At 39.2% G+C, this 23,864-nt stretch overlaps 2 protein-coding genes and 1 non-coding gene across 3 annotated transcripts; 1 reads left to right on the top strand and 2 right to left on the bottom strand.

Annotated features, from left to right (window-relative positions):
- Nucleotides 1–959: 959 nt before the first annotated feature.
- On the bottom strand, nucleotides 960–1,889 carry LOC133814212 (uncharacterized). Its single transcript, XM_062247205.1, has one exon. It carries the CDS (start codon nucleotides 1,887–1,889, stop codon nucleotides 960–962), a length of 930 nt encoding a protein of 309 aa, XP_062103189.1.
- Nucleotides 1,890–4,053: 2,164 nt separating this feature from the next.
- On the bottom strand, nucleotides 4,054–4,551 carry LOC133814211 (uncharacterized). Its single transcript, XM_062247204.1, has one exon. The coding sequence runs from the start codon at nucleotides 4,549–4,551 to the stop codon at nucleotides 4,054–4,056; it is 498 nt and encodes a 165-aa protein (XP_062103188.1).
- Nucleotides 4,552–5,637: 1,086 nt separating this feature from the next.
- Nucleotides 5,638–5,743, top strand: LOC133820721 (small nucleolar RNA R71). The gene has a single exon (XR_009887121.1). It is a non-coding gene; the product is annotated as a small nucleolar RNA R71 (small nucleolar RNA).
- The last annotated feature ends 18,121 nt before the right edge of the window (nucleotides 5,744–23,864 follow it).

Here is a 23,864-nt window from a genome sequence, read left to right as displayed (position 1 = left end):
GTGACAGGGCAAAGGCTCGCCTTGTGAAGGCGTGCCTAGTTTGGGGTCACGCCTAGTTCGCTCGACTGAATGGCGCTAGTGGAAATGCGCTTCTGTGTGGTGCTTCGAATCAGAGCAGCGTCTGGGTCTAAGGCATGGTGGTTGTTCACTCGGCTGAGTGTCACGCGGTGGAGGTTTACCATGGGGAGGCACACAAATGGCAGGCGCACCTGGGTGTGGTGCGCGACGTAGTCGCACCTCGTGAAATGGCGCCTCTGCGTGGTGTGCGAACAGAGGCAGTTGGGTCCTTGGAAAAGGCGTCATGGGGCTAGGCAATAGGGGGTCTGAGTTAGGTAGATGGTGGATTGGTAGGGTTGGGGGGAAGGTGAATAGGGTATCTATAGTTAGTAATATAAATATTTTGTATGTATTTTTTGTATATATGTATATTTCTACATATATATATTTACATATAGATATATAAAATGTTGTTTTGGTTTTTTATATATATATAAATATAGTATTATACATATATGGTTTTCTCTGAGTGAACCCACGACCCAGGATTTTTGCCTGCCCAGACTTCCACTATTTTGCCTAAGTTTTGATGCAGCAACCAAAATTTGATGTAAGTCCTCCATTTTTTCGGAAATGTTTGCTCCCTGTTTGCTGAAGCAAAAATTTCGCAAAACCATGAGACCCCAAAATTACTTCCAAAACACCATTTGCTTGCTTTATTAACACCTGAAACACAAACACACTAATAAAACCACTCCAAAACATCACAATAAAATTAAATTAAAATTACAAAAATTAAAAATAAAAATATAAATAATTAAAAACACTCATATATTTTTTTTTCTTTTCTTTTCTTTCTTTTATTTATTTTTATATATACACTATTATTTTACACTTTCTCCTTTTTGGGTTACCTTAAATTTAGTGCCTGAATCACTTGACAACCCAAAACAATAACGACTTTAAGGATCCTCCAAAGTGATGGAGGTCTTCTCGCAGTCAACCTCACCTCCCCAATAATGTTTCAAATGCTGCACATTCACTTTAAATTCCCTCCCGGATTGATCTTCCCAAACTTCAACTGCTCCAAAGGGATAAACTTTCACCGCGGTGAATGGGCTTGACCAGCAAGACTTCAAATTGCCAGGAAACAACTTCAAGCATGAGTTGAAGAGTAACACTTTCTGCCGCTTCTCAAAGGCTCGAGCTTGAATTTTCTGGTCATGCCACCTCTTAGTTTTCTCCTTGTATAGCTTAGCATTTTCATAGGAGAAAAACCTCATCTCTTCCAGCTCATTTAATTGTAACTTATGAGCTTCTCCAGCTGCTTGGAGATCCATATTCAACTTTTTAGTGACCCAATATGCCTTATGCTCCATCTCAACGAGAAAATGGCAAGCTTTCCCAAAAACCAAACGATACGGTGACATTCCCAAAGGGGTTTTGAAAGTCGTTCTATAGGCCCAAAGAGCATCATCCAATCGCTGAGACCATACCTTTCTACTAGGATTCACCACTTTCACTAAGATTCCTTTGATCTCTCTATTGGATATTTCCGCTTGACCATTTGTTTGAGGGTGGTAGGCTGTGGCAATCTTGTGCTTCACACTATATTTGGCAAACAAAGCTGCCAAAATCTTGTTCACAAAGTGGGTGCCTTCGTCACTTATAAGTGCCCTTGGAGTGCCAAAACGAGTGAACAAATGCTTATATAGGAACTTCATGACCACCTTGGAATCATTAGTAGGACTTTCCACTACTTCAACCCACTTAGAGACATAGTCAACCGCCACCAAGATATACAAATTTTTGAATGATGGTGGAAATGGCCCCATGAAATCGATTCCCCAAACATCGAACAATTCCACTTCAAGGATGCTATTCAAAGGCATTTCACTCCTTGCTTAAATATTTCCAACACGTTGACAGCGTTCACATCTTTTAGCAATGTCATGAGCATCCTTGAAGATAGAAGGCCAAAAGTACCCCGGTTGAAAAACCTTAGCAGTTGTCCTTTTCCTACCAAAATGCCCACCATAAGAAGTTGAATGACAATGCTTTAGTATACTTGAAACTTCATCCTCAGGAACACAATGCCTCATGATTCGATCTGGACATTACTTGTATAAATAGGGCTCATCCCAATAATAAAATCTCACATCATGAAAGAAATTCTTGAGCTGCTGCCTATTCAAATCAGGTGGGTGCAAACCACTCACCAAATACTTAACAAAATCAGCGTATGATGGTGTAGTGACTTGGTTCACAACCAACTATTGTTCATCAGGGAATGTCTCTTTAATGAGCCTGTCACCTTGCTTTTCACTTCCAGCCTCAAGTCTAGATAAATGGTTAGCCACTTGGTTCTCCATTCCTTTTCTATCCCGAATTTCCAAGTCAAGTTCTTGAAGAAGCAACACCCATCGAATAAGTCTTGGCTTGGCATCCTTCTTGGCAATTAGATACTTGATTGCTTTATGATCAGTGTAAACCACCACTTTAGTCCCCACAAGATAAGCTCTAAACTTGTCAAAAGCAAACACCACCGCCAAAAGTTTTTTCTCGGTGGTGGTATAGTTCAATTGAGCTTCGGCTAATGTCTTGCTTGCATAATAAATGGAATGAAAGACCTTCTCTTTTCGTTGCCCAAGTACGGCACCCACAGTAAAGTCACTAGCATCGCACATCAATTCAAAGGGAAGAGACCAATCCAGAGCTACGATGATGGGTACGATGATAAGAGCTTTCTTCAAAGACAGAAATGCATCTTGACACTCCATAGTGAACTCAAATGCTTGATTTTGCTCAAGTAAGGAACAAAGGGGCTTGAAAATCTTTGAATTTTTTTTTATAAACCTCTTATAGAAGCCCGCGTGCCCCAAAAAGCTTCTAATCCCCTTGACTATAGTAGGTGGTTGTAATTTTCTATGCCCTTGTTAGAAATTCTATGGCCCAACACAATGCCTTCTTGAACCATGAAATGGCATCTTTCCCAATTGAGTAACAAGTTTGTTTCTTCACTTCTCGCCAAGACTTGTTCCAAGTTCGCCAAACAAGTTTCAAAGGACTCACAAAATACTAAAAAATCATCCATGAAAACATCAAGAGACTTTTCCAGCATATCTGAAAATATTGCCATCATACAGCGTTGGAAAGTAGCGGGAGCATTGCACAACCCAAACAGTATCCTTCTAAAGGAAAAGGTGCCATAAGGACAAGTCAAGGTTGTATTCTCTTGGTCTTCTGGGGCAATGGAAATCTGATTATAGCCTGAATACCCTTCAAGGAAAAAATAAAACTCTTTTCCCACCAACCGATCAAGCATTTGATCAATGAATGGCAGCGAGAAATGGTATTTCCGAGTAGCCTTATTCAGCTATCGGTAGTCCATACAAACATGCCACCTCGTCACTTGTCTTGTGGGAATCAAGTCATTATTTTCATCAGCCACCACCATAATTCCATAATCAAGCCACTTACTTATTTCTTTTCTAACTACTTCCTTCATGATAGGATTAAGCCTTTGCTGCTGCTCAACAAAATTATTAGAGCAATCCTCCAACAGAATTTTATGCATAAAAAATGAGGGACTTATACCCTTAATATCTGCCATTGTCCAACCAATGGTCCTTGTATATTTCTTCAAAACAACCAGCAACAAATGCTCTTTTTCAGCTCCTAACATGGCTGAAATAATCACAGGCAAAGTATCATTATCTCTCAAATAAGCATACTTCAAGTGATTATGCAAAGGCTTCAACTCTAACTTTGGTGGCTCTTGAATAGAGGGCTTAGGAGGCTTAAAATTCCCTTTCGACAAGTCCAATGACTCAAAAGGCCTCCTAAATTTAGTAAAGGGATGCTTTGATTCCACCCATGTAACTTGGCCTTCTTCCTCTTCACTTAAGTTTTCTAGCTCTTCAAGTGACCTCACCCCCATTCCATCTTTAAAAGCTTCCTTGTGGAATTTTTCAGCAAAAATTGACTCAATTACACTCAGCCGAGAGCATTCCTCAATCTCATTTGGAAACTTCATAGCGTTGAACACATTAAAAGTCACCTGTGGCCATTCACCCTCATAGTAAGCTCCCAGTTTTGTACATCAATCAAAGTCCTCCCTATAGCTAGAAATGTCCTACCCAAGATAATAGGAACATCTCTATCCGCTTCATAATCAAGAATGATAAAATCAGTCGGAAAAATGAATTTATCAACTTGCACAAGTACATCCTTAATCTTTCCTTTTGGATGTTCCATAGATCGATCTACTAATTGCAAAGTGACTGTGGTTGGTCTTGCTTTAGCAATCCCCAAATTCTTGAAAATCGACATGGGCAACAAATTAATACTAGCCCCCAATTCACAAAGCGTTCTACCAACATCTCTACCACCAATAGAGCAAGGAATTGTGAAGCTGCCTGGATCTTTCAATTTAGGAGGAATTTTGTTCTTCAATATAGCACTACAACCTTCAGTCAAAGTCACCATTTCAAATTCTCCAAGTCTCCTCTTCTTAGTTAAAATATCCTTCAAAAACTTCACATAGTTGGGCATTTGCTCCAAAGCTTCCACCAACGGTATATTGATGTGAGGTTGTTTCAAAACATCTAAAAATCACTAGAATTGACCATCTTGTTGCTACTTTTGAAAGCATTGAGGAAATTGTGGAGGTGGCTTGTTCATAGGCTTCTCTGTAGCATTTTGCTGAGGAATTGCTACAGCAATTGCTTCAGGATCAACATTTAACATTTTTGAACTTACAACACTGTATTCCTTGTCCATACTACTTTGGATTGAAGTGGGCTCACTATGTCTCTTAAAATTATCCTCGGTCAATTCCATATTTTTACCACTCCTCAAGGTAACCACCTTGCAATGCTCATTACCATCTTTCCTTGGTTTTTTGTATCACTAGGCAAGGTTCCTTGTGGTCTATTCCTTAGCTTATTAGCTAGCTGCCCCATCTGAATTTCTAAGTTCCTCAAGGATGTCACTTGGCTCTGAATCATAGCATCATTCTTGTCCATATATTCTTTCATTAAACTCTCCAAAGAGCTTGATTGAGACACTTGAGGAGGAGGTGATTGAGCTCTTTGTTGTGGTTGATAAAACCCCAGTGGATATGTAGGTTTGTTTTGCATTGGTGCTCCGCTTGAACTAGCTCCTTGACCCCCTCCCCCCATGAGAAGTTTGGATGCTGCCTCCACCCCGGATTATAAGAGTTAAAATATGGGTTATTACGATTGGCATTTTGATTCCCCACATAACAAACTGAAGTGGGATTCGACGGACAACTCTCAAAGGTGTGTCCATCTCAACAATAAACACAAGACACATCGGCAACTTGTACCATGGCAGCTGGTTATACAATTCCCCCCAAACTCATGTTCTTGAAAAGGTTAGTCATCGATGAAACTTGAGCAGTCAAAGTTGTCAATGCATCCACTTCAAGTACACCAGCCACTTTTCGACTTGTTGAGCCTCTAGCATTGGACCATTGATAATTGTTGCTAGCTATGCTCTCCAAATTCTCACAGGCTTCATTGTAGGACTTAGAGAGAATATCCCCATTAGTTTAACACCATGTGAGTGGAAGAATTGAGCCCATTGTAGAAAGTTTCCATTTATATACAATATGAAATCCCGTGGTATGGGCATTTCCTCAATAATTCCTTGAATCTCTCCCACGCTTTACAAAAGGATTCATCTTCCAGCTGCTGAAAAGACATGATTTCATTGCGAAACTTGGCATTTTTGGGAGGAGGAAAGTACTTCATCAAGAATTTTTCAGCCAACTCATTCCATGTAGTCACCGAGTCGGGAGGAAGGATGTTGAGCCAAGCTCTCCCTTAATCCCTCAAAGAGAAAGGGAACAATTTCAACCTTAGGGCCTTGTAACTCACTCTCTGGAGCTTGAAAGAATCGCTCACCTCCAAAAATGAACGAATACGAAGATGAGGATCCTCAGTAGGCAGCCCAAATTGACCCACTGTTTGCAACATTTGGAACATCACGGGCTTTAACTTGAATTGGGGTGCTTGAATTTTAGGCCTAACAATGCCCGAATTGAGCTCATTGAACATGGAGGCAGCAAAATTCCTTATGGCTCCCTCTCTATCATCAACCATAACAATCACATTAGTGATTTTATGAGCACCTTCAACTCCTTCAACCTCTTCAGCCATATTAAGGTGATTTTTAGCCTGTTGTTCCCTTAGTCTTCTTCTAACTGTTCGTTCAATCTCAGGGTCAATAGGAGCTAGTTCAATGTCTTCTTGCTCGTTCGTACAATAAATCACTTGAGAAAACACAACAGCAAGCAAACAAGGTTAGAACAACAAAGAAAAAAATAAATTGCAAGTAATTGATATTTCACAAATTTCTAATTTCAATCCCCAGCAACAGTGCCAAAAACTTGTTGTGAAAATTAATATTTGATTTAAATACGCAAGTCCACGTAATCATACAAGTAATATAATGATAAGTAGATCGTCTCCATAGGGATTGTAAAATAGAAAAATAAGCAAAACAAATACAACACAACTTAAAAGTACTAAAAATCAAATGGGTTGTTTATATGCTAAACAAAATATTAAGGAGATGGAAATACTGAAATTAAAACTGAATTGAACAAGAAAATTGAATTATTGATTCCCCTATGTTAGTAATCCTGAATAGATTACGGCAGCAATATTTTAGCAAAATTCCAAGGTTAACAAGAATTCAATAAACACTCATAAAACTTTTCCAAAGTTTATGATATTAACTCCTTTACCTAATTAAACATATTACTATGCAATATCCGATTTAAGAATGCAAATTCAAAGTTTAATTCTCAAAGTTACACATGGAAAATAACGCATCCCTATGTTACTTACTAACATAATCTAACCTAGATAATGACTTGTGTCATCCAAGGTCTTCCCATTACATTTAATCTTTCCAGCATTAAACATAATTAAATATCTTGCCATTTCTGGCCAAACAACAACAAGAAATTAATATAAGCACACTTGAATAAACAAGAGAGATTTTACTAAAATAACGTGTAAGAAATTACTAGATTATAACATAGGGTTCATCAACAATTCAAGCCACCAAAAAATTAGTTCATGGTTGAGTTAATAAACATTAATCCACAATCAATACAACCCATAATATTCAAATTCAGAAATCAACTTAGAAAATATAAAAATGAAGTTTAGAAATAGAAGAAAGAACAAATCCAATTGATGCTTGAGCTTCTTCTTTTTCGTCCTCCTTCATTCTTGTTGATTTCAAGTTTTTCATCCTTCTTCTTGCTGGTTTTTCTTTCCAAAAATGGTTTTTTTTTCTCCTCCTTGCGGCTGGTCCTTTCTAAGTGTATTCTAGGTTTCCCAATTTGTCCCCCAAAGTACAATATTGCCAATTACACCCTCCTAATCTAGGACTGTTACACTGTGTCTTAAAATTGTGTCAGACCTGCTAATTAGATCATTTGGCTTAAAATGTGTAACTAAGGTTAGTGACAAGGGTTAGGGTTAAAAATTTTGGTCAAAGAACCATTGAATTTTATTCCAAAAGTTTTACACAACATGGGATCCCAAAATATTACAACTCCACTATTAAAAAAGATAAGTACATAACAAAGTTACATCAGTCGGCCTAAACGGCAAAACAGGGTTGTAACCCTAGTTCCTCTAAGATAACCCCGGCCGTGATGGTTGAGCAGCCGCACATGTACACGCTGCCACTGAAGCTCTCCAACTCATGGCTAGTCAAGCTTTCCCTTTCCCTTTCCTGCACCACAAAGCACCCGTGAGTCGAGGCTCACCAAGAAAACAGAACGTGAGATAACAGAGAATATAACTTAAAATAACCATTCAACAAAATAATCGACATCAATTCATAACCAATATTATGTAAGTTCAATCGAGTGATCATTAGATCAACCTGGGGCTGTTGCCCTATTCAGATGGCTTTTAAGCCAAACCTTAGACATATGCCCTAGCTACGTGACCATAGAGTCACCTGGGGCCTTGCCCTTAGCTCTGTATTACTAGCCATAGAGATATCCCAACCCCTGTTGTTCACCTTCGACCTTAGAGTCGATCAACGTAATAATACGTAGCTGGTTTAGGCCAATGCCTTTCGACCAGCACACAGTGCGCTATTGCCGCCCTTGACTCATAAGTCAAGCCCTGATCTAGGATTTCATACCTTACTTATAAGGAACAAATGTGAATAGGCACATCCCTACAATTAAGCACATACTCACGCTTATCATATAATCCCATTGTATAACCATTTTCATAATACTAAGCATATTAATACAACGGAGCCACATGCCCTACTCATAGAATTCATACAATGAATATAAGCACTTAAGCATTCATCAGCAAGCATTTAAAACAATAGCCCAACATAACCAACACAGGGGCCCAAGCCCTAACCATATTCAAATACAATAGATGGGCCAAGCCCTACTCATAATAACACAATGAATGTCATGAAAGACATGAACTCGTAACCGGATGTGGCGTCTACCATCTGATCAATTCTAGGTAATTGGAAAAAGTCCTTAGGATAGGTCTTGTTGTGATTGAAGAAGTCAATGCAAGTTTTCCACTTCCCATTTGGCTTCAAGACTAGAACGGGGTTAGCATCCTAGATTGGGTAGTTTTCTTCACTGATAAATCTGCATTTAAGTAGACAAGCTACTTATAATGCTTCCGACCGTACTCTCCCAAAAAGCCTCCGTTCTTGGGACTTTGGAGGCACATTCCTGTCCAAGGTCAAAGTATGCATTATTTTACTCAGACTGATTCCCACCATATTGTCATGCGACCATTCGAAGATATCCAGGTTCTTCCTCAAGAATTCAACCATTTCCTTCTTTCTTTCAGCTTCAAGATTTTTCCCAACTTTTACATCTCTTGAAGGTGTTTTTTGATCGATACTGATTTCCTCGTGTTCCTTCACAACTTTGAGCTTAGATCTATCTTTGCCTATTCGCGGATCAATATCATCCTGGTGGGTGACCTCGTTATCTCTTTCTCGTGGTTCTTCCATCCCATGGGAAACATCCATTATCTGGGACTCCTCACTTTCTTCAGCTATGACCATTGTCTGTTGTCAAGGTTGTGATTTTCCCTTCATGGCTATGCTATAGCATTCTTGGGCAGCGAGCTAGTCTCCTCTTACAATGCATGTAACGACCCGGATTTTCAAGACTCGATAATGCGGAAATATAAATGTTTTCATTTAACAAAATGTCTCAAAAACCCATAGAAAAAAAAACTTTTAAAAAAGTCGTATGGCCATACTTAACATTTAGTTACAAACATGTTTTATAAAGATTAGAGTGAGCCTAGTTTAGGAAAATTACACAACATTTCCAAAAATAAAAAGGTTTCCCAAAAGGTCGGTCCACATGTACATTTGCAAGGAAGACTCCAACGCTCACTACTCTGCCTTGCCCTTGCACTTACCTACAACATGAAACAACTAGGTAAGCGAAAACGCTTAGTAAGATCAACTTTCAAACAAAGCATGTAGAGAATTAGGGTTCCGGACCCTACACGATCAATTTCAAGAACGCCAAAGCATCCTGGCAAACTTATGGTCATGCCTGATAACCAAGGATAAATTAATTCACAACTAGATAAAAATCCTGCACTCAGAAAAATCCCAGAACAAGCAGATATATTATATCACAACTATATCTTATCAACAATTATATCCCTGCACTCAGAAAATCCCAGAGAAAGCAGATATATTATATCACAATATAATTCGATACCAACGCTCGACAATTTCCAACAATTCAAGCGTAACGCGCCCTCCAACATAATTGCTAATCTGTAAAAGAGAACCGAGTCTCCACACTAAGATTTAGCCAATAAATATTCTCATCAAGGGTAACTATCGTGTTACCTAGGGCATCGCTACTTATCCAAGAGTGTAATCCAATTTACACGGTTTTACAAACACTTCTATGTTAATCAGTGGTGCTGGTGAGCAGTTGCTCCTAGGGTGTTCAGCCTCACTCAATCTTGGCAACCCCTAGTATTTCTAGGCACTCTCACTGAATGGCCAATATTCACGGCTGCTATCCGGGAATAACTTATCAGAGCATTTGCTCGGATTCTAACTGTCCAATGATTAAGTAAGCATGAGGGCCCCTAGGTCCCATTTATCTTGGCGCCCCTAGGTTTAACCAGCTTATCCTCATCTCATGGCCACTCGTCGCGGTAATGAACCGGACATAAATAAAATCAAGCAGTGTGACGGGGATCAACCGTTTAGGATATGACGGACTTCTACCGTTCATATTTTCTAAATCAGCACTCACTAGACTAACGTCTCTAAGAAACTTTCTATGACAGCCTATATATGTGCATGTATCCCTATACTAACATACAAGACAATAATCATTTCATGTTGCAGCCATACAATATAAGTTGACTTACTTGGAGTCCTTAGCGCTCAGCAGGTTTTCACCCTCCAATGTTCAGTCCAGTTACGCTTAGCCAATACTGTAGTTATCCATACAGTATACTCGGATTAATTATGGCACTCATAAATCATTATTATTATTTTGGGCAGTTTGGTCATTTTAATAAAAGTCATTTGTAAGGATTTAAAATCCTTATTTGGTTTTAAACCTATTAAGGAAAGTCAGACAAAATATTCGAGACTAAACCCTAAGTCTCGGGGAGACCTATCCTAAGGTCTCGATACCTAGGCTCGGGTATCACAATGGTATTTCCCCACAACCCGCTAAAAATCTTATTCTTTCAAGGTATCGCTATTAACCCGTACTTTCGACTAGTCGGTTAAAATATGTAAGATTTTAGCCGGTATTATATCCAGAAAATACAAATAAATTCCTTAATTATTTTTAAAGAAAATAAACTCTTTAAATTTTCCTTTTATTTTTCTTAAGGTTTTAATATCTAAAAACTGTTTTAAGAAAATTGCCTAATTTGTCTTAATTAGGAAAACCGTAAAAAAATTTCTCATCTTGACTAATTAATTTTCCAAAAGCAATTAATCAATTTTACTTACTAGAAAAATAATTCATTTAATTATTTTCTCAAAATATAGTGTTTTAAACCCTCTTTTAATTTATTAACTATTAATAAATTAAATCTCTTATTTTTAAAAAGAATAAAAACTCCTTAATAAAAATAATTCATTTAAACTCAAAGGGGTAATTTTAGTGAAAATATGATTTCAAGACTTACCATTTTATATCTTGAAATAAACAAAATTTTACTTTTTACCTTATGTTCCAAAATCTCATTTTTACACTAAGTGTGAAAAGTCTATTTTTCACATTTTTAACTACATACTTCGTTAGTTCATAACTTGAAATTTACTTACCCAATTGTTACCAAAATTTCCCAATTCCATTTTTGTTATGCCATTTAGGTCTTTGTAAAATCTTAGGTCAAAATGAGCAGTTTTGATTGGTGAAATCAGTTTCCAACAATGAGGTAAAAATGACCTTATTTTCAAGTCCTTATTTTTTCCAAACTTTGACAGTTAATAACTTTCAAACCGTTCAATATTTTCTTACCAAATTTTACAGTGGAATAATAGGTTATGCCAGAAATATATCCACAAAATTTTAGAAAAAAATGGGTTCAATTGCCCTATACAGTGGCTGTCCAAACTTGGTTCCGAAAATAAGAATACGAAAAAAAACAGTTTTTTTACGTAAACTTTGAAATAGCATAACTTACTCATTTCTAAACATTTTTTAGTGTTTCAAAAGCTCAATTTTATGTACTCAATCTCAACAACATCAGAGTACAATTTAATTTTACAAAACCAATATACAGTGGATGCTTGACCCCTTGGAAGTCACAGCTCAAAACATGTTTTGTTTTAGGGTATCGTACAAAACCCTTGGTGGTTTAGGTTCCCATTTTCAAAAATCAATAAACATGCATCATAAAAATTATTAAAAAACTAACATAACCTTATTACATCACCAACAAGAAACTTTAAGCATTAAATATACAAAATAATGCTTAAAACTAAAAACCCTACAACAAAATCATCAAAAGTAAACTTTTTACCTCTTTGGTGTTCTTGCTTAAGGTTTTGACCTTCCTATTAGCTTTGGCTCCTCCAAAACCTTTCAAAAACCCTAAAAAACTTCCCCCAACAACATATTCAATTAGCTATTTGAAACTCTATGCTTAAAACTTTACAAAAGCCTAGATTAGTGAAACTTTACCTTAGGGAAAGTACTTCCTAGACCAAGACTTAGCCTCAAAGTTTCCTTGGTGTTATTGGGGTTGAAAAATGGAGAGAACACTTTGAGAGGTCTTCAAAAATCAGATGGGAGTGATTGAGAGAGTGTGGGGGTCGGTTTTGGGGGTTAGAATAGTTTATACTATCTAATTTATCTCAAAAACACTGAAGTGTTTTACTCCCACTTGCCCACTTGACTTGACTTACTTAAAATGAGATTTTATCTTTATTAAGTTGGGTTCACACCACTCTAAAATAGCACATGGCCGGCCACCCTTTGCCATATATGTGATCATTAAATATTTTTTTTTTTTTTAAAGGTTAATAAAGGTTTCATAAGAAGAAAAGTCCAAATTGGATTTTGACACCTTTTTTCACTCTTATTAAGTTTTAATCACCAAATTTAACATTAATTAATTAAATTTAATGTCTCTCACATTTAATTTAATTAATCACATAATAAAATTTAACCTAAGGTCCATTCATGGAATAAAATTCCCCATTTCGACAAAATTAGGCATTTACCACAAAATGCCTTAAAATTTCCATTTTCTTTTAGGTTTATTATTTTTTATCAAACTTTAACTTTTATGGATGTATTTTATGCCCAAAATATAATTGCCATAATTTTTCATTTTATTTTCCGAGATTTTTTACCCGATCAGGGTTTTTGTGTCGGTCCAGGACCGAAAGTCTTATCTTGACTTTTAAAATCACAAAATTCATATTTTGGCTAGCAATAACTCATGGAATACTTACAAACAAAATATAATATTATTTAAAATAATATTCTTAACCCGGGGGAAAAATCCCAACCCGAGTCGTTTAAAGGTACCCGAAAACGTAGGACATTCAGTGCATATACCGGAAGTTGAGGAGAACTTCATTGTTAGGTGTCGGATCGAGGAATAAGCAAGAAATTTCATTGAGCCAAACTGCTCAAAAGATTTCTCAATAATAAGCTTGGCTAGAAATTTTGTTGTATATTATTATAATATAGTGTCTCACTATAGAGTGAGAATGTTGAATCATTTAAAAGAATATAAGTCACTATAAGAACATTATATAATACAAACTTGTTCAAATATTATGCTCAATTAAAAATAAATAAATAAATAAGTAATTTTATATTTGCAAATGTAGTGCAAAAGACTACTGCAGTTAAAGATATGACTGGTATTGTTGACGCAATTTTTCGCTAACAGTAGATTTAGAAATCTAATAAGAAGGATATTAGTGCTTATTTGTAAACTGTAATGAGCTTATAGGTACTGTTTACCCAAAAAATATTCATTTGATGACGTGGCAGCATTAGTACAAATGTGAGGTGAGCGTGACTATTTAAGTAGTTACGTACTTGTCGTCCATCGACCAGAGGAGAATTTGTATGGTAGAGGGCATATTTCTTAACCGACCAGGGATGGTCGCGATATATCAGATATTTTCTAGAGATATTTGATCTTGCATTTATGTAAAAAGTGTAATTTCCATTATTATTCAGATATGTTTGTATTAAATGTAATCGAGGCCAATCAGCTCATAGGTAGATCCTTGAGCTTATAAATAAGATTCAAATGGCTCATGAGTGGGATCTTTGGAGACTGAGAGAGAAAATAATTTTTCTTACATAATTCTTTGTATCTATTACTAAGCTTGTGAAACTTAGTAAACCCTTGTTTACTGATTGCAAGTTCCCTTTACATTAATAGGAACACTAAGTGGACATATGTCATTACCATGACTTGGGGCCGAACAACTATAAACCCTTGTGTGATTTATCTTCTTCACTTGAAAACATCTAATTTCTATCTTTTTATTTACCTCTGTGTCATTGACCAAATCAATGGTCAACATTTTGGCGCTTTCATTTAGAGTTGAACTCAAGACCTTCAAAAGATCAAATGGCGAAAATAACTAGGAAAACCTCAGGGAGTGTGCCATATCAACCTCCTCCATAAGGTGTAGTTGAGGATGAGCCACAAGTGGAATTGGAAGAGGAGGAGATGGATTCTGGGACTTTGTGGATGACATTGATTGTGTTGCAAGAGGAATTAGCTAATTTGAGAGCTAATCAAGGAAATGTGGCTGAAACAATGGCGCTGCAGCAAAGGGAGATTGATCGGCAGCTTCAAGAATTGAATGAGAGGCAAGCTGACATGGACCGCTGACAAAGGGATGCCACTGCAGCCTTGGAGGCAGCAATTCAATTGGCTCGAGGATAGCATGCACCTGCCTCCTAACTGGACTAGCCACCTAGTACCCACCCGCAACAAAATCCACATTCAGAGCATCCCAAGCATCACCACAATCCGCAACAACCAATGCATCCTTAGAGGCCAGAGCAACCCTCTGCTGCTCAACAAGATAGGCCTGTCCAGGTTCATGAGTAGCAACGACCCTCTCGCGCTGGTCAAGAAAACACCCATCAGCCAAAATCTTAGAAGCCCTAGATGTCAAATGACTGAGGAAAAAAACTCCCCGAGCAGAGGACAACATCCTTCCAGGGTAGAAGGCAGGTGGATTCAGGCTTTGCGGTCAAGGGTCCCCCATGACATAATAATGTCAGGGGACCTACCGACCAATGTAGGCCTCCACCTATCTATCAGGATGTGTCAGCAGGGAGAGAGGGAAATAGTGCGAACAGTAGGTCGCATCATTATAGGTCACAATTGAGAGATGGCCATGATTATTATAATGAGGTGATTCTAGTAGGAGGAATGCTGGTCGGAGGCAAGAGGAGAGGGGTGAAGGACAGAACCCCCTGCCAATGGAGAACCAACCAATAACCCCCCGCCAATGGAGAACTGACCAATAAGGAGTTTTATGGACAGTTCTATTTTGTCGAGTACATCTAATCTAGGCCAACTAGCTGGTCAAAATACGCCAGAAAGAAGGAGAGACCCTGAAGGGGTATATTTAATGATTCATACGTGCAGCTGCTAGGGCCAAGACACTTGGTGATGAGGGAAAGACGATGGCTCTCACTGCTAGGGTATGGCGCCACTCATCCCTCTAGAGTAATTTACAAAAGAATGGGGTCAAGAGCACCCAGGAATTTCCGGATCAAGCAGACAGGTATATCAAGCTCGAGGAGGCCATCGCCATTGAAAGAAAGTCTCCCACAAACGACCGGAGATAGAAAGAAGATCCCACCAAAGCAACCAATGGATCATGGAAAACCAATGGTAACGACAAAAATAATTGAAAGAATGGAGGAAAAAGGGCGAACCACAAGTCGACAACGTCTGATAACAAGCGCCCGAAATAGAATAAATACTAGCTGAGGTTCACCAATTACACAGCCCTAGTCATACTGCTATTCCTTTAGGCGACTAGCCCCAATCAGGAAAGATATATCCAAGAGAGATACTACCAAGTTTTTTCATTTTCATAATGGCTATGGCCATGACACCAACGAGTGCAACCAGCTCAAGGATGAAATTGAGTTCCTTTATCAGAGAAGGACATCTGAGGAGGTATGTGTGAGCGGCTAGAGGTTCTCAGCATGAGGCTCAAGGAGGCAATGAGCAGGCACCTATACGCCAACGCTCGCCTCCTTTACAGCCAGCTCTAGTTGTTGGTACATTATTGAGCATCTGTGAAGGACCACACATAGCAGGTCATAGTGGGAAGGCAAGAGAAAGGTATGCCAGAACCTTACGTCACGATCAAGATATTGAAATCCTGAACGTTTAGGAGCGAACTCCCAAAAAAGCTCGAACGCAGGAAAAATCAATAACTTTCTCCGAGCTAGACGCTCAGCATTTTGATTTCCCCATTCAGATCCTCTGGTCATGGATGTTCAGATCGCCAACATGATGGTCAAGCGAGTATTGGTGGATACAGCAAGCTCGGTCAACATTTTGTATAAATCTTCACTAGAAATGATGAAATTATCAATGCAAGATTTGGAACCATGCAACCAAACAATTTAAGGTTTTTCGGGGAAGGACTCGCGCCAACTGGGTAATTCAGGCTTCCAGTCATAGGAGGGGCTGCACCTGTGAAAAGGACATTACTTGCTACTTTCATAGTAGTTGATTGTCCTTCCACATATAATGTTGTGATTGGAAGGCCCTTTCTCTTCGATCTCCGGGAAGTGACCTCATTATGGCATCTGGCCATGAAGTTTATGACCGACACAGGAATTGGATGCGTGTTGGGAAACCAGCGAGAAGCACGGAAATGTTATAAGTCCTCGATCACAAACGCAAAAATAGGCGGATCGGGAGAAAAAGTCGAGGAAAGGTTACTGGTGACAAATGAAATACAAGCTCAATCAAGTGAACAGGGCATCAAATAGGGTGTTGCCCAAAGTGAGGACAAGGAATTTGATCATCGCTTTGGGGATTTTGAAGAGAACACTGGACCCATGGAAGACCTCGAGGAGGTCCAATTAGAAAAGGTAAACCCATCCAGGGTTGTGAAAGTCAGTAAGAACTTAGAGACAACAACAAAAAACAAACTAGTGGAATTTTTGAAGGAGCACCAAGAGGTGTTTGCCTGTTCGGATAAAGATATGGTTGGGATAGACCTAACGGTGATCATCCATGTCTTACATATAGACAAAACCTTCCACCTGTACAACAGAAAAGAAGGTTGCTCGACAAAGACAAATCAAACGCCCTAAAAGGAGTCAAGAAGCTAAAGGAAAATAGATTCATCAGGGTAGCATTTTATCCATCTTTGGTGTCTAATCCTGTACTAGTTCCCAAGCTAAATGGCAAGTGGAGGACGTGCGTGGATTTCACAGATCTTAATAAAGCATGTCCGAAGGATTGTTTCCCACTTCCAAGAATCGATCAATTGGTCGATGCTACATCAGGGCATGAAATTTTATCGTTCATGGATGCATACTTTGGATACAATCAAATTAGTATTCACCCACCTAATGAGGATCAAACTAGCTTTCAAACAAATATAGGACTTTACTGTTATAAAGTAATGCCCTTCGGTTTGAAAAATGCTGCTTCGACTTACCAGTGACTAGTCAGCCATATTTTCAATGAACTAATCGGCATTAACATGGAAGTGTATGTCGACGACATGCTGGTCAAGTCAAAGAAGGCCGAAGAACACATCAAAGACCTGCAAGAATGCTTCAACATCTTGAACAAATATCAGATGAAGCTAAACCCTTTCAAGTGTTCCTTTGGCGTTGGATCAGGGAAATTTTTGGGATTCATAGTAAACTCACGAGGAATCGAAGCTAATCCCAAAAAAATTTAGGCACTAATCGAGATGCAGTCTCCTGCCAAAATTAATGATGTTGAATGCCTAATTGGAAGAATTGCTGCCCTAAGTAGATTCATATCTAAGTCAACAGACAAGTGTGTTCCATTTTTGAATCAACTCAAAGGCAACAAGAAGTTTGAATGGACAGAAGAGTACGAGCAGGCCTTCCAAGCGCTAAAATCCAACATGTCACAACCACCAATCTTGTCCAAACCAGTCAAAAAAGAAACTTTGTTCATCTACTTGGAAATCACAGAGTATGTTGCTAGCACTGTTTTTTTCAGAAAAGAAGACAACATTCAAAAAGTAGTATACTATGTAAGCAAGAGGCTAGTGGGGGCAGAATTATTGTATCCACCCATAAAAAAGTTTCCCTATTGCTTGATTCTGGCCTCTAGGAAGCTACGACCCTACTTTCAAGCTCACCCCATCGTGGTACTCACCGACCAGCCATTACGGCAAGTCTTGCAAAAACCAGAAGTCGTTGATCGGTTATTAAAATGGGCAGTTGAATTAGGGCAGTTCGAAATTTCTTATTCTCTACGAGCAGTTGTGAAAGGACAAGCCCTAGCAGATTTCGTCACAGAATTCACTGGACTCCCAGTTAGCGAACCGATAGTAGAAATTGAAAGTCAAAATCAATCTCCTGCCTAGAAGTTGTTCGTAGACGGCTCTTTGAATGAGCGCAATGCAAGAGCAGGTCTGATTTTGATCACGCCCGAAGGACATCGGTTCCATTGTGTAATCAGATTTAACTTTACAGTGTCCAACAATGAAGTCGAGTATAAAGCTCTGCTCTCAAGATTAAGACTAGCTAAGGATATGGGTATAAAATCACTAGAAATATATAGTGATTCTCAGCTAGTAGTTAATCAACTTATGGGAGAGTACCAAGCTAGGGGTCTCAGGATAGTTGCTTATTTGAATAAAGCAAAGGAATTGTTGGCACAATTTGAAAAGTATACTCTCCAACAAGTGCCTCACGATCAGAATTCAAATGATGATGCCTTGACCAAGTTAGCAAGTGCGAAAGACGCTGACGCCTTGGGCATAGTACCAGTTGAACATTTATTGGCACCAAGCATTCAAATACAAGAATCCTCACTAGTGATTCAAACGACAGACACGTGGATGACGCCCATCATCGAATATCTTGAACAAGGATTGTTACTAGCAGAACAGAACAAAGTGAGGACGCTTCAAAGATAATCGATTCGATTTATTCTGGTCGATGGAATTTTGTATAGAAAAGGATACTCAATGCCTTTGTTATAGTGTGTTTCTAAGGAGAAAGCCAAGGAACTGATGCAAGAGGTCCACGAAGGTTTCTGTGGAGATCATGCTGGGGGAATGAGTTTTCAAAAAGATTCTAAGGCAAGGTTATTTCGGGCCTACCATGAATAAGGACTCTATGGATTTCATTAGAAAATGTGACAAGAGCCAGAGATTCTCCAAGACACCACGAGCAGCCCCAAATGAGCTCTAACAGTTACAAAGCCCGTGGCCACTCGCAGTATGGGGAATTGATCAGATCGGGTCATTACCTACAGGAAAAGGGAATGTCAAGTATGCAGTAGTTGTTGTTGACTACTTTACAAAGTGGGCAGAAGCTGAGCCACTAGCAACAATGTTGGTATCGGTTTCCAAGGAAAAGTGTCTCAAATAATGGTACAAAATTTAACAATGATCTTTTCACTGATTTCTATGAAAGGCATTGAATTATAAAAAAAAAATTATTGGTAGCTCATCCATAGGCAAATGGACAAGTCGAGGTCGTTAACAAGACTCTGAAGGACACACTAAAGAAAAGGCTCAAAGAAGTAAAAGGGGTGTGGCCAGAACAATTACTAGAAGTACTCTGGTCGTATAGGACATCCCACCAAACAGCAACACACCATACACCATTTTCCTTGGCTTATGGATATGAAGCCATGTTACCTGTTGAGCTAAATCCACCATCACATAGAAGGCAGACATACGACCAGAGCACTAACGATCAATTATTGATGGAGTCTTTGGACATAGTCAGTGAAAGGCGCGAGCAAGCCCAACTTCGGGTAGCAGCTTACCAACAAAAGGTTGTTTGATATTTTAACTCTAAAGTATGTGAAAGAAAGTTTAACGTAGGGGATTTGGTACTTAGAAGAGTTTTTCTCAACACTCACGATTAGACTGCCGGAGTCCTCGGACCAAACTAGGAAGGTCTATATCAGATTGAAGAAATCCTTCAACCAAGAACATATATACTTTCTCACTTAAATGGAGATTCTCATTCCTTGCTATTGGAATGGAGAACACCTGCGCAAGTATTATCAATGAACAATTCTTTTTAAAGAATTGGCTTGTAATAATTTTACTTTTTACAAGTTTATGAATAATGGCTAGTCAATTATATGACTGGTCGCTTACAAGTGTAAGATCAACCTTTGATCACTCATAAAGACAAAATTTTGTTCATTTTATTACGAGAAATAAAAGGAACTGTGCGCAGCCAGTTATTCTTGCCAATTATTGTATTTATTACAAGTATTTTCTCATTACGTGTGTTGTTTTGCTATATTATCATTAATTTTTTATAAGTACGAGAGCAATAAAGTTTGAACATGACTAGGTCATGGCAAGTGACCAAGAACCTTAAGCTCCTCGCTCACTTGGGGGGCATACAAGATATCAACAAGCATATGTAAACAAGCAAGCAAAATAATGGAAAGCGTACTACGACACTTAGAGTATTTTTCAAAAAAATTAGTTAAATTTTGCAAAATCTAGACAAAGTGTTATGCTAAGTTCGTTCATACGAACAGATGTTATAATATTAATAAAGATATTATAGTATCATAATGAAATGTCTTTACACTGCGAGCAGTTCCTGCTCAGATGTAATTAAAATTAAAAGAAAAGCTGCATTATGCAGCAAAATTGGCTCAACATTACAAACAAATGTTCGCATATGTTTACAGAGTAAAAACAAATAAATAAATCATTGTGCAGCTGGGGGAGGATCGGGCTGAGAATTCTGGTCGACTGTTGTCCCTGCATCTTCTACGGCACCATCAATGCCTATCGCCAAGGAAATTTCAGGAGATTCCTGAGCTTTCTTCTCTTCTTCTAGGCAAGTAGTGCATTTCGCAAGTTCAACTTGCCTCATTTGCTCGGGGAGGTAGTTGAAGTTCACCCCTGGGTTGTTCCTCCAGAATAGGTAGAAGCAATTGAAGGTTGCTCCTTTGAACCTCTCTAGGTTTTGAGAGTTGGTCTCCTCGAGCAGCTTGACCCGCCGCTCCAGCTCAATGGCCTCCTTCATGCTGGCCGCCAGGTCCTCTTGGAGTTTGGTCACTTCTTTGAAGTTGTTCTCCGAGGCCACCTTGAATTTTTCTTTGGCAACAACAACTTTGGCCAACTCTCCTTGGCTCCTCCTTAAATCCTCGGTTAAACTGGCAACTTTGTCTTCAGACGCCTTAACCTTCTCCTCGCACACCTTGGTCTCCTCAGCATGTTTGGCCTCGATCTCCTCAGTTTGACAACAACAATGGCTCATGGTCAGGATACCCTACGAACAGAAAACCAAATTGAACCGGTTAGGGGCAATTAGAGAAAATTTTGCTCGATTGAAACTAAAAAAAAAAAAAGAAACACACTTACACTAAGGATTTCAGACAGCCCGCGGCTCATAACTAGGCTGTTCTTCAGTCGAGGAAGATGAGAAAAGGCTTCCTGGCTATGGCGGTGCCTAGCCAGTCTTTGCATCTTCTCGTGGGTAGCGTTGTAGGCGCTACTCAGCAAATCGGTGTCCTGGGATCTCCCCGCCTGCTCGGAGGTAGGGCCATTGCGAGGAGGAGGGGGGGAATTGTATTTCAGAAAGGAGTTGGAGCTAGGGGGTCATCTGATCGAACCTTTTTCTTAGAAGGCTCGCTACTGCACTCCCCCGACTACCTTTTGCTCAGCCTCTTCTTGCTCGATGGAGCTTCGACCGAGACGTACATGTCAAATGCGTTTTCAGAAGGCATGACAGGAAAATAAAATCAAATGATCAGACAAAGTAGTTTTGAGAAGTAATGGAATAAGGCAAAGAGAAATTATAATTAGTATACCCGAGCTATCATCTATAGAACTACAGCTACACTCACTATCTTCCTCGAAGAAGTCCGAATTAAAACTATTGGTTGTAAATTCAAAGTTGACATCCCTATCAAATAAGTCACAGGGGATAGGAAAATTATCTCAGAGGGAGAGATCTATATCATTCTCGTTGGAGGATTCGGATATAAGGCTGGTGTAATCCGGCAGTTTTTGTTTTCCCATCCCATGGTGCGCAGGGGCTGTGGAGTGGTTCTCAGATGGTCACTCTCGTTGGTCGTTGCCTCTGGGGTTGTGACACATCTTGTAGTTTCTCAGGGATTTCCTCTCCAGTAGCACTCCCCGCGATGGATTCCCTCACTTCTTGATGAGGTTCCAGAAGGCCGACCAACCTTAGATTGCTTTCAGTAACCAACTCCTTGACGCTCTTCTCTATGTTCGTCATGCTGGCTAAGGTTGTGGCCCTTATATCCATTTCTAGAGTGGGGTCTGGTCGGTGCCATGGACCTAGGTGCAACACCAATTTGCTAAGGACAGTGAAAGGAAAAGCCGAAAAAAATAAACGACCAGAGATTGAAAAATTTACTTCCTCGAGTGAAGGCCAAGTTTTCAGTGACCAGGTCTGTCGTAAGGAAGTACTCCTGGAAGTATTTTCCTATGTTTGATTTGTAAGTAACATCACTCAGGAATATGCGAGCAGATTCCTGGTGCTAGAAGTGGAAAAACCTCGTGTTGTTTTGGATGGGGTTGGACTTAAGATTGAACAGATAGTTGATCTCATGTGGTGTAGGCACAGGGCACTTTTATTGTTGTATAGGATATAGACTGCTGATAGTACTCTATATCCATTGGGTGTTATTTGAAAAAGGGCAACCTCGAAATAATTGGGATTGAATTCCAAAATACCTCTGGCCATTAGAATTTCCCTAGTGCATGAAATCTCTACCTATGAATTTCCAAACTAGGCATCAACATGCTCACCAGCCTGCACCCTAGCGTGCGCATCTGACCAAGCACCATCCTATCTTGTAACATGCCCTCAAGGCCGGCATGTTACACTCGGGAGGGCAGAGAGTGGGATTCTCTCTGACTTGGGGCAGTGCCCCAGTGCTACCTAGCAGTGCCCCAGCGCTAGGTATTCTCAGCAAGGCATCTTCTTAAGGCTCGGGATGACTTTGGGGGCTCGGGGGTTGGTTCCACTACCCGAGAGCTCGAGATTATTCCCGGGAGTGAGGTTTCAGATTATGAACCTTTTATTGATTTACTTTATTGATGGATTCCAAATTGGTTTTGACTAGGTAACCGTTAAGGGATCAAAAGATTGATCATTCCAAAGGGTTGTTTATTTTTTATTTCTCGCTCGAACCAGAGGTAAGAAAAATGTACCTCACATGTGACATGCATGGTTATTATTGAAGCATGTTGAGTGCTTAAATGTGGATATTGATTGCATATCAAATGCTTAGAAACAATCTTGCTCACTTGTGAATGGCACCGACTTATTAGTCAGAATCGGCAATGGTGTCGGTATTAACTATGAAGCTGTGACTTATTAGTCAAGTTCGGTAGTAGTACCGAGAACTGGTCATATGAAATTAAATTATGAGTCAAGGACGGTTGTAGTGTGTTTAACGCAAGCCGATAAAGATTAGATCTAATCGACATCTGCATTGAAAGACTAATAATGAGCATTAATTCCGGACGGACCTCAAGTTCGATGAAAACTAACAGTGCTTGTCTAGTCTAAAGGCTAGTTACTTAGAGCCAAAGTCGGAAAGGCTAAGGTGACCTACACATCACATGCCTAGGAGGGTATAGGACCTTTGAGAAAGACTTATTAGTCATATGACCGAGATGGACTTATCAGTCATCTGACCGAGATGGACTTATCAATCATCTGACCAAGATGGACTTATTAGTCATCTAACCGGGAGAGACTAATCAGTCATCTGACCGAGATAGACTTATCAGTCATCTAACCGAGATAGACTTATCAGTCATCTGACCAAGATGGACTTATTAGTCATCTGACTGGGATAGACTTATCAGTCATCTGACCGGGATAGACTTATCAATCATCTAACCGAGATAGACTTATCATTCATCTTACAGAGATGGACTTACCAGTCATTTATTTAGAAAGTGACTTATTAGTCAACTGATCAAGGAATGACTTATTAGCTATCTACCTCAGAGAAACTTATTAGTCATCTACCTCAAAGCAAGAGATTATTAGTGATCTACTCAGAGCGCAGGACTTCACAAACATGTATTTGTACATGCTTGCATGCATGAGTAGGGTTATTACTGCT

The sequence above is a fragment of the Humulus lupulus genome, chromosome 2 (assembly GCF_963169125.1).
Source record: "Humulus lupulus chromosome 2, drHumLupu1.1, whole genome shotgun sequence".
Classification (NCBI taxonomy): domain Eukaryota; kingdom Viridiplantae; phylum Streptophyta; class Magnoliopsida; order Rosales; family Cannabaceae; genus Humulus; species Humulus lupulus.
Note: the sequence above shows the minus strand (reverse complement) of the source record. Positions and strands in the feature narration are given on the sequence as shown.